Raw genomic sequence first — 14,596 nt, forward strand, 5'->3', positions numbered from 1 at the left:
TAATTAGTCACTAACCCATTGAGATGTCTTATTTAAGGGGAAAGAGAAGGCTACTTTAGGTGAGCCCACTCTTGTTCCTGAAGTAAAATTCAGATGCCGCTTGCAGCTTATACATAGAAACCCCCATGACTGATGAGTCTGGGGTTAGAAGGGGGTAGGTTTGTGGGAGGGCTGCTGGTTTCTCGGGTCTTTGTAGTTACCTGGATCTAGGTTGCAATACGCATGTTGACTAAAAATGATTTGACTTTAGGGATCATACATACCACATTATGGTATGTTCTATCGATAGCAACCATATTATTGTGATATGGATATTTATGTGATAAAGTCAAATGTATATCTGAGAACCAGTTATGTATTATACTATATATAGATTAATACACATGCTTATATGCATGGGGTAAATAATGTGTAATTATACATAATATATGTTATGTACTATATATCACTCATGTATTATATGTGTGACATGCAGTTTAATGCACAAAGTATATACTGATGGGTGAATTTGTAAAATATTTCAATAGTGGCCTAATATGTAGATTAGTTTCATATAGGTGTTTCAAGGAGTAGTTTTACTAAAATCTCAGCTTTGGGTGCTGGCGTTGGAGCTTGAGCTTCTTCCTTGAGTCTTTGGGAAATGTGTTACTCCTCTGCTCTGGTCTACAAGACCAGGGTCATAATGTACTACAAAAATTCTTCGTTTTAAGAGGTCATTTCTGTAATACCTGTGAGGGGTGTTAGTACAAGAATAAGGAAAAAGTGTGGAATAGGTGCTGGTTGACCGATGATGATAAATGGGTGTCCACCTGGTTGTCCCCCAGTTCACGTTAGTGTTCGTGAGTCTGCTGCTAGTGGTCAGAATAGGCACTGGCCAACGGGCAGAGAAGCTCTGCTCAGTTGTTTTTGATGCAAATAGGAAATATCACACTGCCTTGGTGTGTGGGGAGATGTTTAGGGCTTGGCAGGGTTGCAGTTACTGGGTCTCTCAGGAGGCCAGGTGAAAAGAGGACTGATGTTAGTGTTAAAATTAAGAGTAACGGTCCTAGGATACCTGTGACTGTGTGGTGTGGGTGGAATAGAATTTATTTTGTCTGTGTTGGATGGGATTCCTGTTGGATCGCTGGATCCTTTGTGAAGCAATTGATGTACAATTACTTGAGCTGAGAGAATGAAAGGATAAAGTTGAAGGCAAAGAATTGGGTGGGGGTGACTTTATCGACTGAGAATTCTCCTCAAATTCACTCAGCAAGGCTGGTTCAGAAGGTAAGAGACTTCTGAAAGAAGACTTGTTGTCCCTCGAAAAGATATTTGACCGCATGGTAGTACATAACCTATGAATGCTGTCACTATGACAGTAAATCGTAAACTGACTCTGATATTTCAGGTCTCTGTAAATGTGGCAGGTCTGCAATACACACTTCGTGCCACGTGTACAAACAGCCATGAAGAATATGAATGTCTCAGGAGCACATTTGGATTATGGAAGAGAAAGCGGTGACAGTGTCGGACATGTAGTGTGGAGCTAGGAAAAGCCCTGTTAGGGTTTGCGGGCCAGGCAGGTTCCTAGAAGGGATCTGAAGTTTCATCATTCAGAATGAGTTGATAATTTTAATTAGTGGGTGAGATTTTTACATTTGGTCATTACTATTTGTGTAGTTGAAATACAGCAATGGGCCCTGGCTGGGTAGCTCAGGTGGTTACCCAGCCAGAGCATCGTCCTGATAACGCCAAGGTGCCCACTCAGGGTAGAATTAACCAATGCATGCATAAATAAGTAGAACAAAAAATCTGTGTTTCCCTCTCCCTCTCCCTAAAAATCAATACATAATTTTTTTAAATTAAATACAATGATGCCTTTTCATGTCATTGTTCATGGATAGATTCCATGTAAGAATAATGATGATGTATTTAAGTACTATTTTTGTGGTTTTGTAGGGTTTTCTTCAAAACCCTTACCAATTTGTGGAGGACTTGAGTTGATTTGGACTGGAGGGGTTGGTTGTGGGATTATGATGAATTTTGGTGGGTCTTTTTTAGGCTTGATAGTATTTTCAATTCATTTGGGGGGAATGTTGGTAGTCTTTGGTTATATGCATCTATGGCTACTGAACAATATCCTGAGGTGTGAGTTTCTAATAAAACTGTCCGGGGAGCACTTCTCTCTGGTTTAATTATAGCAGTTATATTAATTTTGTGTGTACTAAAAATGAGCAAGTGGAGGTGGTATTTAAGTTTAATGGGCTAGAGGATTGGGCTATTTATGATGCTGGGGATTCTGGGGGTTTTTTCAGTGAGGAATCTCTGGGTATTGCTGCTTTATATAGTTACCCTACTTGATTGGCGGTGGCCACTAGTTGATCCTTGCTTACTGAGTCATTGTTATTACAGAAATTACTCATAAACTAAGTATAATCAAGCTTAGGGTCAATGTATCAGAAAACAAGTACAATTTGGCTAGGCCTTTTTGGTTGGATGCTGGTGTAGAAGCTTTTATTTGGAATTGGGAGATTAATTTTGGTAAAACATTTTCTAGTCAGATTAGGTTGAGCAATAGCGATGCTGACTTTTGCCTTGCTGCTAAGTTCATTAAAGGTCAGAGGTAATATACTATAGTTGGAATATGTCCAAGAAGGTTAGAGAATTTGAATAGGTTTGAAGGATAATTAATTTTAGATTTTGTGTATAAGGTTGAGTTCAAATGCCAGAACAAAACCTAGTGCAGTTACGGATAGGGCTATTAGCTTCAGAGAATAAGGCATAGTTATCTGTGGAATAGTTGTTGGGGTAATATTGTTGGAAGTAAAGAAACCAGCAAAGATGCTTCCAATTAAGAAGATGTTTAATAGAGTTTGTTAGGGGAGGGTTATTTTTATTAAGATTAGAGTAGGACAACAATAAAATAATTTTAAAAAATAAATTAATTATACCAATGCAGATTTTAAATATATATATATATATATATACATATATATATATATATATATATATATATATATATAAGATTAGAGTAGGAAAGTGTGGTTGTCCTAGGAGTACAAAGATGATTCAAGTACTACAGACAGCTGTTAGGGGCGTGGCAACGAGAGTAACTAGCAGGGCTCTGGCGTTGGCGTGTGACGTAGTAGCGGTCTGGAAATGTCTCTGGAGTAGAATCCTGTGAGGAATCATTCCCATGAGTGCTAGACTTCCAGTAATGAGTGCAGTCATAGCAAAGGGTTATGTTCAAATAAGCCACCTATTTTTTTTGATATCTTGTTCGTCGTTTAGGTTATGAGTAATAGACACAGAACATAAGACTAGTCTGGCTTTGAAGAATGCATGTGTGCAGATATGGAGAAATGCTAGATATGGTTAATGCTGATGGTCATTATTCTTAGGCTTAATTGGCTTGAGGTAGAAAAGGCGACAATTTTTTAAATGTCCTTTTGAGTAAGAGCTCAGATTGCTGTGAATAATATGGTAATGGCTCCCAGGCATAATGTCGTTTGGGTAAGCTTGTTTTCTGTTAATGAACAAAATGAGATAGCAGGAAGATTCCTGCTAGGACTATTGTACTTGAGTGGATGGAGCAGGGCCGAGGCAGGTGTCAGCTCTGCTGTCGTGGAAGGCAGTTATGGGTGAAGTCCGAATTGGGCACATTTTTTGGTGGCAGCTAGGAGGCACCCAGCCAGTGGGAAATTAGTATTGTTAAGTTTGAGTAAAAAGATCTGTTGCAGATCTCATGAGTCAAAATTAAACAAGAATCATGCCATTGACATAGTAGATCTGATGCCTCTGATGAAATGATACAGTTGCTTGGGGAGCCGCAGTGTTGCGTCCATCCAACCATGCCATCGTCCAGTTAGTAGTGACGGCATAACTCCCGGTCCCTCTTACCAATGACTAGTTGAAAGACTTACTGGTGTCTAAGATTAGTATTATAATGAGAACTATAAGGATGTATTTTTTAGATGGTTAATAATAGGATCTGAGTGTATATATCATGTTGAGAATTTTATATTGGTCATGTGATGAATAATGCTACTGGTACAAATATTATTGAGAATTAGTCTAGCTTGAAGCTGAGTGTTATTTTTAGAGTTCGAATAGTTATTCAGTGTCAATTTGAGATGATTATTTCTTAGACCAAGTAGATAATTTTCATTGGGATTGAGTTAGCAAAATTGTAGTTTTTACATAGTGAGGATACATCTTGCTTTGGTAGTTACTAGAGATGGTCACTATGATTGGTAGGATTGGTGTAAGTAGAGAAATTAGTACTGAAGCAAATAGAAACTATTACTTGTATTTGGAGCTGCACTAATTTTTAGTTCCTAAGACCAATGGCTAAAAGTTTGAAAAGGCCATGCTGATGCATATATGGGGCATGAATTAGCAGTTCCTGCATGCTTTTTAAGAAAATAAGGATTTTTAGTCTCTATGTTAAATTTAAAATCTAATGTCTTCATTAAGCTCTGTTTACTGTACAAAGTTCCCCAAATGACTTTAGGGGTGGTAGACAGGAGTAGGAGAGACAGCAAGTGTACAGTCACAGGGGCGTTCTCTCGTGCGGAGGGTGATTTAACGTTGTCAGTGTGACCTTTCCCTCGTTGTGTCATAGTATTTAGAGGGGGTGTAGGGCAGTAATACCAGTGTTGGCGCCTGTGAGAGAGACAGACACATTAGACTGTGAGGATGTCCACAAAACTGCGAAGAACTCCCCAAAGAAAGTGTTGCTGCGGGTAAAGACAGATTAGTAAGATTTGCTAGGAGTCGTCACGCTGCTCTCAGTGGAAGAGTTAGAGTCTGGCTTTGGATTCGTTCATAACTTCAGTTTGCCGGGTAGAGTAGTACTGAGTGAGGGTATACGGCTGTGTGCGATCAGCAGGGCAGTGGCTCTGATATAGCTTCACGGTGCTGAATAAGAATGGCTACTAATTACTAGAGCTGCGTGGCTGATGGAGTATGCGATGGGTGGCTTGCAGCCTGTCTGACACAGACAGAACTGGTTGTAATTGTCTCAGAAGGGTAGTATTAGGAAGGAGCATGTTATAAAGTTTGTTAGGAGGGTTAGCATTATTGTGACTCGTAGCATACCACAGCTCCCTCGTGTAAGTAATGCAGCTGCAGAAGCATAGAGCCAGCAATGGGGACTTCTCTGTGTGCTTTCGGTGGTCATAAATGCGGGCCGTAGAGAGGCATTTTCACTGTAAATGCTATTATGCGTGCTAGTCATAGAAAAATATTAGATAAAAAAGTAGGCAGAGGTTGAATTCAGTATTAGAGTAGCAGGAATTTAAAGAGCCTATAAGGTTTCGAATATAGATTAGTGCAGCAGAAGGGATCCCACTAGTGTGTGAAACAGGAAGTGAAGTCCTGCATTTAGTCGCCCTGACTGCCTCAGCCAGTGGTGGTAACTGGGGTTGGCACTAGTGTTGCTTCAAATAGAATGTAAAATGGGATTAGTTCTGTGGTGGTAAATGTTATGATTAGTAATACACGTCCTGGAACTGTCAGACATACAGAATCTTAGGCTTCACCCTCGAGCCTACACATACCAAAATTGCCCGGTGATCCCTATACACGTTAAAATCTGAGAAACTCCGCTAGGTCGTGTTCCCATGTGTGTTCACTGACTGGAACTGTTTGTTCCTAGTCCAAGATAAGTACGGAAATGGAGAGTAGGCAATTTAGAAACTTCTATAGCAATTGAACAGACTTAACTTTAGGCCTGACTCTAATTTTGTAGGTCCATTGTTTTATAGGCCTCTGTTCTCTTTCATTTTTCTACTAATTAATTTTTATTATACTTTATAAAAGTATCAGTTCCTAATTGACTGGGATTTTTTTTTAAGGAAGTCCTTTGTGATAGTTTGAGCATCTCTGCTTAGCTTTTTTCCTTTGTTTCTTCAACACTTAACAGGAGGTACTCATAGTAGATACTCAACAAATGTTGATGAATAACTGCGTAATGAAATATAACATTTTTTTGGCCTATGTTTGAATTTTTTTACAGCAAAATGTTCTTCATCATTACCTGGTTCAAGAGACAAGAGGAACCCCATCTATGTAGCCCCACCTCTGAACAGCCCAGGTGCTTAACTGGGCTGAACCTGGGAAGAACCTTGAGGGAGAAGGAACTCTTCAGGCTGACAGGAGACGTCTTAGGTACGGAGAGGCATTGGCGGCATGTTGTTACTGCCGCACAGTGCCCAGCAAGGACGGGGGTAGTGAGCATAAAATGGAAAACGTGGAAGGGGAAAGGCCTAATACATTCATCCTGAAAAATTCTGGATTCCAGTAAAGAAGGCGGTACAGTAAATGGAAGACTCCTGGAGTCTTGAGATCTAACTGTGTGCTTGAATAAGTCACTTTCTCTACCTGCAGAATGTAATAAAAAAAAAAAATGACCTACATACTTCAGAGTGGAGCAAAAACGAATATGCTTTGAAAAATGGCTGTCCCATAAGTGCACAGTAGTGCTTCGACACAGCTAGCGTTGGCATTATTGGGTTCCCTGACCCCAAGAAGACGACTTGTTTTCACCATGCCTGCCCTTCTTGTGAGCACAGATAGAGAGCAGGCAGGGGAAAGGAGAGGTTTGGCAGGGGGGCATTTAGTTCTAAGACCTAAAATACAAAAATTGTGTGTGGGAGTTTATGTATCTTAAGTAGAATTTCTAAATAGTGCCATAATAATTCTGGGAAGAAATATATACATATATCGATTATTACTAACAGCCACATGTCTTGGCTTATGCTTTTTTCTGCTCTACAATAGTGCAAATCTTCTTCCTTGTCCTGCTCATGACTGCAGTCAGCTCCACGCAGAATGCCAGCAGATTTTCCCTCCATCAAGCTCTCTGGAAGAGCTTCTCTCACCGTTTCTCAGAGATCAAACTTCTGAAGCATTTCTACCCCTGGGCCACTCACACGCTCCTGCCCAACCTGTACGGGAATTACAGAGGTAAGGACACAGTCCTGGGCCCAGCCATGCAAATATGCGGAGCAATTCGTTTTCCAGACACCCCTACCATGACATGTTAGAACACCAGCAAAATGTCAGCTGGATTTTTCAACATGGCTGCACCCCGGTGGGCACCCCAAGGACTCCACTCCCCAGATCTCAGCTAAGCAGGTTCAGGTTTCAGTCTCTTCAGTCAAGGATGATCAGGCCCATGGGTGCTGATTCTAACTGGTGAGTCTCACCAGGGGCTGGTAAATAGAAATGAGAATTTATTCACTTACAGCATGAAAAGTAGTGGGAGTGACTCCTGGGACTGATTGCCTCCTTGTGAAGGGGGAACCACATGTAGCTGATAAGCTTGTTAGTGAGCACAGAAAACAGTGTAACCAGAAAGGTCTCCACACCAGATGATATTTGACATATTTCCTCATGAGCAATCTTTCCCACATCCATGATGTGTCTGTAACTTTCCTTGTGTGGTTATCCAGTTCAGTTGCACAAATATGTATTGAACAGCGAGTATGCTTGGAACTGTCCTAAGAGCTAAGATAAAAAGATGGATGTAATATGGTCTGTATCTTCAAAGAACCTCACCATCAAGAGGATTTGGTATGCTTTGCTCTGGGTAGTGTTGTAGAAATGCTAAAAAAGTTTCCTTCCTGCCCTGGCTGTTGTGGCTCGGTTGGTTGAAGCATTGTCCCGTAACCAAAAGGTTGCTGGTTCGATTCCCAGTCAGGGCACATGCCCAGGTTGCAGGCTTAGTCCCGAGCTGGGGTGAATGCAGGAGGCGGCCTATCAGTTTCTTGCATCAATGTCCCTCTCTCTCGGATGAGAATAAAAGAAACCTTTAAAAAATTTCTTTCCTAAGGAATGCTTCTTGTTTACTCTTTCTCACCAGTTACCAACACTCTGTTGCATCATTACTTTATATCTTGTTCAGTAAGCTGTATTCTGGAAATGGTTGCATTCATTTATCTTAGGATTGGTGGCTTCCTGTTGGTATTTGGGACATCTCCCAGGTTCCTGAAAAAATTCTAAAAGACATGTTCATCTCAGTAAACTCTTAGAGTCTTTTCTTACAGGTGTGCTGGGTGCATTTAGGAGGGGTTTCACAGATGGCAACTCCTACCCATTGCCGTTGATTCTTCCTGGCTCAGTTTTAGGTGGTGACAGTTCTGGCTTCAGGGCACATGCTGTTTGCAGTCAGTAACTCTGTGCTGAATAAAATACTGACTAAAAAGTAGTGGGTTGGCCAGAAAGCCTGTTTAGTTGTTTCTGTAAAATAAAATATATCTTTCATTTTTACCAATAACTTGGATATTTTGAGTATATTGGCTATCTCCCGTGTTGTATAACTTTGATCTCAATAACGTCTCGATTTGATCGCTTTGCAAACCACTGTTGACCATTTGATCAGTCCCAGCACCTTCTCCATACACTGCGCAAGTCTTTTCTTGCATTTCAGTTGTGTTTTTACATTTCTTGAAGTAAGAAAACATAATATGCTGAAAATGTTGTGCATTTTCTTCCATCTTCAATATTAAAATGGCTGCACAAAAAATTCTCAAATTTTCATAAGTTTTTTTAAATTGGACAGCTGTCACAATACAATCTAACAGAATTGTTTTGAATGAAGTTAAAGACAACTAAGCACTACTAGAGCCATCTTACAGAAAAAAACCAAACTTTCCAGCCAACGCAACAGAGTGAACCGCGGGTTACTAAGACCAGTGCCAGCCATCATGAGGGGTGTGGCTCTCTTCTTGGACTGCTGGCTTCCACAGTGCAGTGTAACAGCCCACAGAAGCCAGACTGCCAAGGTGCACATTCTTGCTCTCTGCTTACTACCAGTATGTTCTTGGGTAAGTTGCTCAACCTTCTGCACCTTAGTTTCCCCATCGATACAGTGGGCATAATCTTAGAATCTGCCCTATAAGATTGACATGAAGGTTAAAAGCTTAGTATAGCTAAGTGTTTAGAACAGTGTATTATCACATAGTATTCACTGGGTAAGTGCTAGCTATTATTATTAACTGGAGCAATTGGAGCCCTTGCTAATCTATTACAACCAGTGTCCGTGAGTTACCTGGACATACTAAGAGCAACAGCAATCTCTAGACATAAAGAAACAGAACTAGGCAGGCATGGGTGAAGGACAGTAAAAATTGGAACAAACATGGATTATCTCTTCAACTCCTAAAACCTTTACTCTCAGGACCAATGAACCCCATTCTATTAGTCCAGCTGTCCTCAGGAACCTTGAAGTCAAGCCATTCACGGCAGGTAATCTATGTCTTATAGACACAGAACTTTCCTAAATAGCATATTCCAGTGTTTAATCACACTAGGAGAGGATTTAATTAAGATTTCTCTTACAGTGATTTAAGCTTGTTTTCTCTCTTTTGGCTTTCTTCTAAGATGGAAAATGACTGATCGAAAATGTAGCACAATTGTACAGATTTCCCGTTTAGGAAACACAGAGTGAGACCATGTGTGATGGTTGTCACCTCTTCCCTGTCATTGCTTCTGCGGAGCTCCCAGTCCTTTAACTCTCCGCCTGTTGCCCACAAACTGCTCCTGCCAGATTCTCTAGCACAATCTTTTTCTTTCATGCTAAAATATTTGTAAAACATGGAAAAATTCAGTTGTACAACAGTGTATGCTGTACAATTCTCCTTTGTTCCATAATTCCCTTTTCTGTTTCCAAGAGGCAGCTACATCCTCAATTTATTATGTATTTTTTCAGAGTTAATCTATGCAGTTGCAAATATATTTGATGATAAAGGATAGCATACTATAAACATTCTCATGTGTTTTGCTTTTATTTTTTCCCTTAACTTACCTGGAAAGTGTTCCATCAGCATATACAAAGCTGTCCCTGTTACGTTTTATCATTTACTACATGGTGTTCCATTGCATGGATGTGCCATAATTTATACAACCAGCTCCCTGTTGACAGACATTTAGATTGTTCTCAACCTTATTGTTAACATTACCATTAGTGCCATGTTGCAGGTGTAATTTCGCACATGCACAAATATATGTAAGCTAAAATACCTTGAAAAGATTTGCTAAAAATGTATATACATTTTTAATTTGGAAAACTATTGCCAAATTTTTCTACTTAGTTATTGTACCAATTGACACTGCCCTGAGCAATGTATGAGCCTGCCCAGTGAAAATCGCTGTTTTCAGATCAGACACGTAGCTCTGAAACACACCAAAGACGTTGTGACAGCACTCATGAGCAATTGCGGGTTGCAAGTAAACTGAGGCACCATTTTTCACCTCTTGTACGGGCAGAACTTGACTCTGCTCTTGCCCTACTTCATCACATACTCCCCACGTTATTTTTTAAAAACATAAATCTGCATTATTCCCTTGTTCAAAAGCCCCCAATGGATTTCCATCACATTTTAAATCCCAAACCCTTTCCCAAGCTTACAAGGGCCTGCCCAGTCTGGCCCCTCCCTACATCTGCTACTTCCTCTCCTACCCCTCTAACCCTCATTCTACTTGAGGCACCAAACTGATTTTTAAAAACAAAAAACAAACAAAAAGACTTTATTTATTTACTTTTAGGGAAGGGAAGGAGAGAGGGAGAGAAAGAGCAATGTGTGAGAAATACATTGATCTACATCGATCAGTTGTTTCTCGCAAGCCCCCAACTTGGCCGCAACCTAGGCATGTGCCCTGACCAGGAATCAAACCTGTGACCTTTCAGTTCGCAGGCCGGCACTCAATCCACTGAGCCACACCAGCCAAGGCTAGGCACCAAGCTTCTAATCAGCCACCTCTGCAGAGAAACTTTCTTTAATCACCCTTCCTGAATGAATAGCACGGCTCCCTCCTCACAGAACACTTTCTATCCTGTCATCTTAATTTTTTTCATTACCTGAATATTGTTTGGTTATTGCCTGTCCCCCTCCCTCCTCAAATGTAAACTCTCTGTGGACCAGGACTCTCTTTCATCCACTGCTGTATTCCCAGCACCTGGAACAGGACCTGGTATTTGTGAGCACTTAATGAATATTGACTGAAAAAAAAAAAAAAAAGAATAAATGTCATTCCATAATCTTTGCCCATCTTTCACTGGGCTGCTTGGTTTTGTTTGCTTGTTTTGGTAAATAGAAACATTTATGTATTAAGAGCTTCTTCAGTTGGGAGACAGATTTAGATACTTATATGGATACAAACTAAGAACTTACAAAATTTAGGGAATCAATATCTTTATAATGTTCTCTTCCTATCTGGGAATATGGTATGCTTTTCTGTTCTCATCCCATACTCAGTAATGTTCAGAATTGTTCTTCACATAATTCTCTTGTCAAGTTTACTTTATCTTTTGTGAGTGAGATCTTGTACTTTTCTATAACTTATAAGTAAATATTACTTGGATATGTGAAGGATATTGATTTATTTATATTTAGTACCCAACCACCTTGCTTAATCATCTTTTGCAAGTTTTTAGGTTCTTTCTTTCCTCCCAGATTTATTGAAGTATAATTGATAAAAATTGTGTGTGTTTAAGGTACAACATGATACTTTCATATACAGCTACATTGTGATTACCACCATTAATCTAATTAACATATCCATGTCACAACATTATGTTCTGTTTTTGGAGTGTTAAGTTATGGGGCCGTTTTAGGATCTCCAGGCCTACTGTTTGGTGAGCTGGCCTCCTGGCGCTTCTGGGCCGAGGCCAAGAGGGGCTGGATCTGAGTCCCAGCCACTGTAGGGTCCACCATCGGGACTGATGTCTGCAGGCCTATACTCTGAAGCACAGGCAGGAGTGACCCCTCCTGGGTCCCTTGGGCTGTGGTGCTGGTGGCAGGACCAAGGTCAGGTGGCACTGTAGCTAAGTTCACAGGAGGACAAAGTTGTTGCTAGACCAGGCTCACAATTGGTAATCAGCCACGTGGGGAACCTGCCTTCTCAAAATGGACCTTGCTGGGCTTGGACTTCACCAGGGTTTCCACAGTCACCTACCTAAATCCCAAAACTCCCACAAAGGCACTTTTGTCTGATGATGGCTGCCAAATTCCAGTCGAGGACAGATACAAGCAAGGGACCTCAGACCCCACCATCTTACTGATGTCTTTCAGTTGATTTTCATGGTCTGCCTAGACCATTGCCTACATATGATGTGTAGGTCATGATCTAAAAATTATAATTTCACTTCTTCCTTTTTTTTATACCTCTCATTTCTTCTTTTTTAAAAAAATCTGGTTGTATTAGCTAGAAACTCCAAAAATGATTTTTAAAATAGAAGTGCGCCCTGGCTGGTGTGGCTCAGTGGATTGAGTGCTGGCCTGTGAACCAAAGGGTTGCTGGTTTGATTCCCAGTCAGGGCACATGCCTGGGTTGCAGGCCAGGTCTCCAGTAGGGCGCACATGAGAGGCAACCACACATTGCTGTTTCTCTCTCTCTCTCCTTCCCTTCCCCTCGCTCTAAAAATATATAAGTAAAATCTTTTTTAAAAATAAATAAAAATAAAATAGTGGTGAAACTGCATGTTTTGCCACTAATTTAATGAGGCAGTTTTTACAATGGCTTCTTGTATTCTCGTTAGGATTTGTTACTGACGGGAACTCCTTTCTTGTGGGCAATGTTCTGCTTCGCCAGACTCGCATTCCTGGTGCGACAGGCTTTCCATCCAAAGTGTCTCCCCAAGAACAAGTGAAGCCATCTCACCCAGATCTGGAGGATACAGACAACTATGGGGTGAACTGGAGGCCCTCTGAAACAAACACCACAGACTCAGACAGCAGTTGGCATTATCAGAATCAGGAGACACTGGGCAGCTACCCCATCCAGGGGGAAGTTGCCACTTACTCAGGTGGAGGATACATTGTCAGACTTGGAAGAGATGCCAGTGCTGCAGTCAGGTGAGCAAGCCAGAGGCCCAAACAAGGGGACCAAAACGTTTGCTTCTGTCCATTCTTAAGACAAGTAGGAATTAAGGACCCACTTAAGTAGTTTTGACAGCTACTATAATGACTTGCGGACACTTTCATTTTAGCCTTCTTTTTTTAAGATTTTATTTATTTATTTTTAGAGAGAGAGGGAGGGAGGGAAAAAGAGAGGGAGAGAAATGTCAATGTGTGGTTGCCTCTCACATGGCCCCCACTGGGGACCTGGCCTGCAACCCAGGCATGTGCCCTGACTGGGAATCAAACAGATGAACCTTTGGTCTGCAGCCCACGCTCAATCCACTGAGCTACACCAGCCACGGCTCATTTTAGACTCTTAAGGAAATGTAAGTTTTAGTTAAAAAATTTGTTCAACTTCAAACTTCAGGTATATTTTAGTTTGCCAGTTTGCCAAATCTTATTTCTTGTCTCATCTGAAAAACATATCAATTTCACTCCTAGCTGCAGGAGAACTCAGGTAACTCCAGCCTGGGCAAACTGTACTCTCTAATCATGAGAAAAACACTGCCCTTCACTGAGAACCGTGATCAATCCAAAATAACTCAAATGCCAAAAATAAATTTCCATACTTATAGCATGGTTTTGTATATGAATCCTAAGTGTCTGTGATTATGTATGGAAAAGTCTAAATTAAAATAATTATGTCCTCATTTAAATTTATAGCAAGAAACTAGTAAGAAACAATGCCAACCAAATGACATTTCACCCCTTACAACTCTCAGAACTGAGTAACCATTAGTAAAGCATAGCCTTTAACACTTCAAACAGAAGTAGTTGACGTATATAAAATGCTACCTCAGACCTTAAATGCCAAATATATGTTCTTGAACATTTAACCTTGGTGCGACTAATGTTGTGAAAACTATTTTTGTAGCCCTCTAAATTGATATTCATGTTATCACCAGCGAAAGTTTTGCGCATTAGTAATTATAAAATATTGCCTAGGTAAACTAGCCCAGGAAACAGAGCTTCCCACTTGGAATGTGTAACATTGGCAATGCCAGGGCGTTTTCCTCCTTTGCAGGGTTGACTGCATAGAGTAGCAGCCCTGTCCCTCTGTGTCTTTCCAGAGTTCTATGCACCTTGAACAGAGCCACTGGCTAGACCGTCGCACCAAAAGCCTCTCTGTGGAATTTGTGGTCTTCAATGCTAATGTGAACCTGTTCTGTGTAGTGACCCTGATTTTGGAATCCAATAATGTGGGTACGAAGACCTCTTCTCTCCTCCCTCTGACCTGGGTATCTCAGAAGTCCCAATTTCTTACACCATTACAAGACATTATTTTAATTAAAGTTATTGCACATAATACAACTTTAAAAGTCAATTATTTCAAGGCAAAAACTGGCAGTCCTCATTTCCCACCTCATTCTTATGTCCCAGAAGCTGCTATTCTTGAAAGCTTTTCTAACTGGTTCTTTTGGAATTTAAAATCAACATGCTTATTAGCTATTTCAAGAATCTTCCATTTTAGATAGTATGTATTTTTAATAATGATGAGGATTTAACTTTCCTACACCCATACATATCCCTAAAGTGCACACACCCCTTTTTCTCTTCCCTCATTTTCCCAGTATAGCAATATAGTTTATGATTATTTCCATTATTGTGATTTTTAAAAAGATTCTATTTATTTTTAGAGAGGGGAAGGGAAGGAGAAAGAGAGGGAGAGAAACATCGATGTGTGGTTGCCTCTCGAGTGCCCCCTACTGGGG

At 40.6% G+C, this 14,596-nt stretch overlaps 1 protein-coding gene across 1 annotated transcript in view; it reads left to right on the forward strand.

Moving 5' to 3' along the window:
• Window positions 1-14,596, forward strand: part of PKD1L3 (polycystin 1 like 3, transient receptor potential channel interacting) — a 60,251-nt gene that overhangs the window by 34,541 nt on the left and 11,114 nt on the right. The window contains 5 exon segments of the mRNA XM_071219943.1: window positions 5,999-6,081; window positions 6,084-6,150; window positions 6,763-6,948; window positions 12,524-12,834; window positions 13,955-14,087. Coding sequence (XP_071076044.1) covers window positions 5,999-6,081; window positions 6,084-6,150; window positions 6,763-6,948; window positions 12,524-12,834; window positions 13,955-14,087 — 780 coding nt within the window.

This window comes from Desmodus rotundus, chromosome 12 (assembly GCF_022682495.2).
Source record: "Desmodus rotundus isolate HL8 chromosome 12, HLdesRot8A.1, whole genome shotgun sequence".
Classification (NCBI taxonomy): domain Eukaryota; kingdom Metazoa; phylum Chordata; class Mammalia; order Chiroptera; family Phyllostomidae; genus Desmodus; species Desmodus rotundus.